This window comes from Abrus precatorius, unplaced genomic scaffold (assembly GCF_003935025.1).
Source record: "Abrus precatorius isolate BTA unplaced genomic scaffold, Abrus_2018 Scaffold9, whole genome shotgun sequence".
Lineage (NCBI taxonomy): Eukaryota > Viridiplantae > Streptophyta > Magnoliopsida > Fabales > Fabaceae > Abrus > Abrus precatorius.
In genome coordinates this window covers 2,696,492-2,697,772 of record NW_020874439.1, presented here as the reverse complement: position 1 = coordinate 2,697,772, position 1,281 = coordinate 2,696,492, and the positions used below count along the sequence as shown (strand labels likewise).

The window sequence follows — 1,281 nt, the reverse complement described above, 5'->3', positions numbered from 1 at the left end:
GCATAGATATTCAATCACAAGGTAAAGCAAATAACTTCAATCCCTTATAAATACATGTCGCGATTAAATGTAAAAGCAAGGAAGAAAAATACAGAACAAGACTTAATTACCATACAAATTCTATTTTATCTCAATTATTAGATAGGCTATTAATTTGTCAGCACTTAACAAATGTTGGCGTGGTACTAGCAGTGAGAAATGATAATTGTACTATAAATACGTACAACTTTTTACAAGTTAGTCTAGACAGAAAGAGAAACAAAAAAGAAGCGATAAGCGATAAGATGGGAATAATATTACTCTTGCACATTAGACTGGCAAACTATTGTTTTCCCTGCCAAAGTAGCCACATAACATTTCAATGGTTTCACAAAATCCATGCCGAAACCAGTCACAAATTTCTTCTCTGCTGACTAGTGTTGCTTTTGCAAAACAAACGATCCAAAGAAGCAACTTGAAATATCCAAATAGGGGTAGTATGATTATAGTAAGCAGAACAGCAACAAGAGCTCCCATTAGCACAGTAAATCGTTTAATGATTGAAAGGAAACAGTATTTGTGAACGTGGAATTTGAGTTCAGCTATTAACATCGCAGAATAAAGGGATAAGGCCACAGAAACTGCCCACATAATCTCGTAATGTTCTTCAAATGGAGACAGTTTCTTTGTTTGGTATTGAATTTGGAGGTAGCCACCTAATGTAGTTACCACAAATATTATAACACCGTTCAATGGGGATGGAAAACTCATCCCTAAAGAGGTTGTGCTGTCATCGAAACAAAACAAAACAGGTTCTGAGACGGTTTCAAATATTAAAGATGAAAAGAAAAATTCTAAAAAGTCCTCATAAGATAAAATTGACATTTATGGTGACATTGCAAAAAGATTTAGCTGAAGAGAGAGTGACTAAGGGACTAACCTTTCAAGTGATTCGAGGTTAGTTGAACGAATTTCAGGCATTATCTTCTTCTTCCTTTTCTATATTTGATTTTCTATAGTTTTATAATTTTATATGACCGAGTAATATTTATAGAGAAGAGGTGAGGGAATGATTTTATCTTATTTTAACCAATAAAATGGAACTTTTTGGCACGGGGGCTTCCTTAGTACTTAGTGGGAACAACCCCTTGTACACATTGGTGACAGGGCATAGTTCTATACATATTTTCATAGAGGAATAACACTATTTAACCAAAAGAACAAAAAAAGATGAGTAACCTTCAATTAAAAATAGTTGTTCTGTATTATAAAAAGGGACTTGGTAAAGAAGAAAAGAATTAT

At 33.5% G+C, this 1,281-nt stretch overlaps 1 protein-coding gene across 1 annotated transcript; it reads right to left on the bottom strand.

Moving 5' to 3' along the window:
- Positions 1-309: 309 nt before the first annotated feature.
- LOC113851639 lies at positions 310-960 on the bottom strand. The gene is made up of 2 exons (XM_027482180.1): positions 920-960; positions 310-766 (listed from the first exon to the last, which is right to left on the bottom strand). Exons 1-2 carry the CDS (start codon positions 958-960, stop codon positions 310-312), a joined length of 498 nt encoding a protein of 165 aa, XP_027337981.1.
- Positions 961-1,281: the final 321 nt, after the last annotated feature.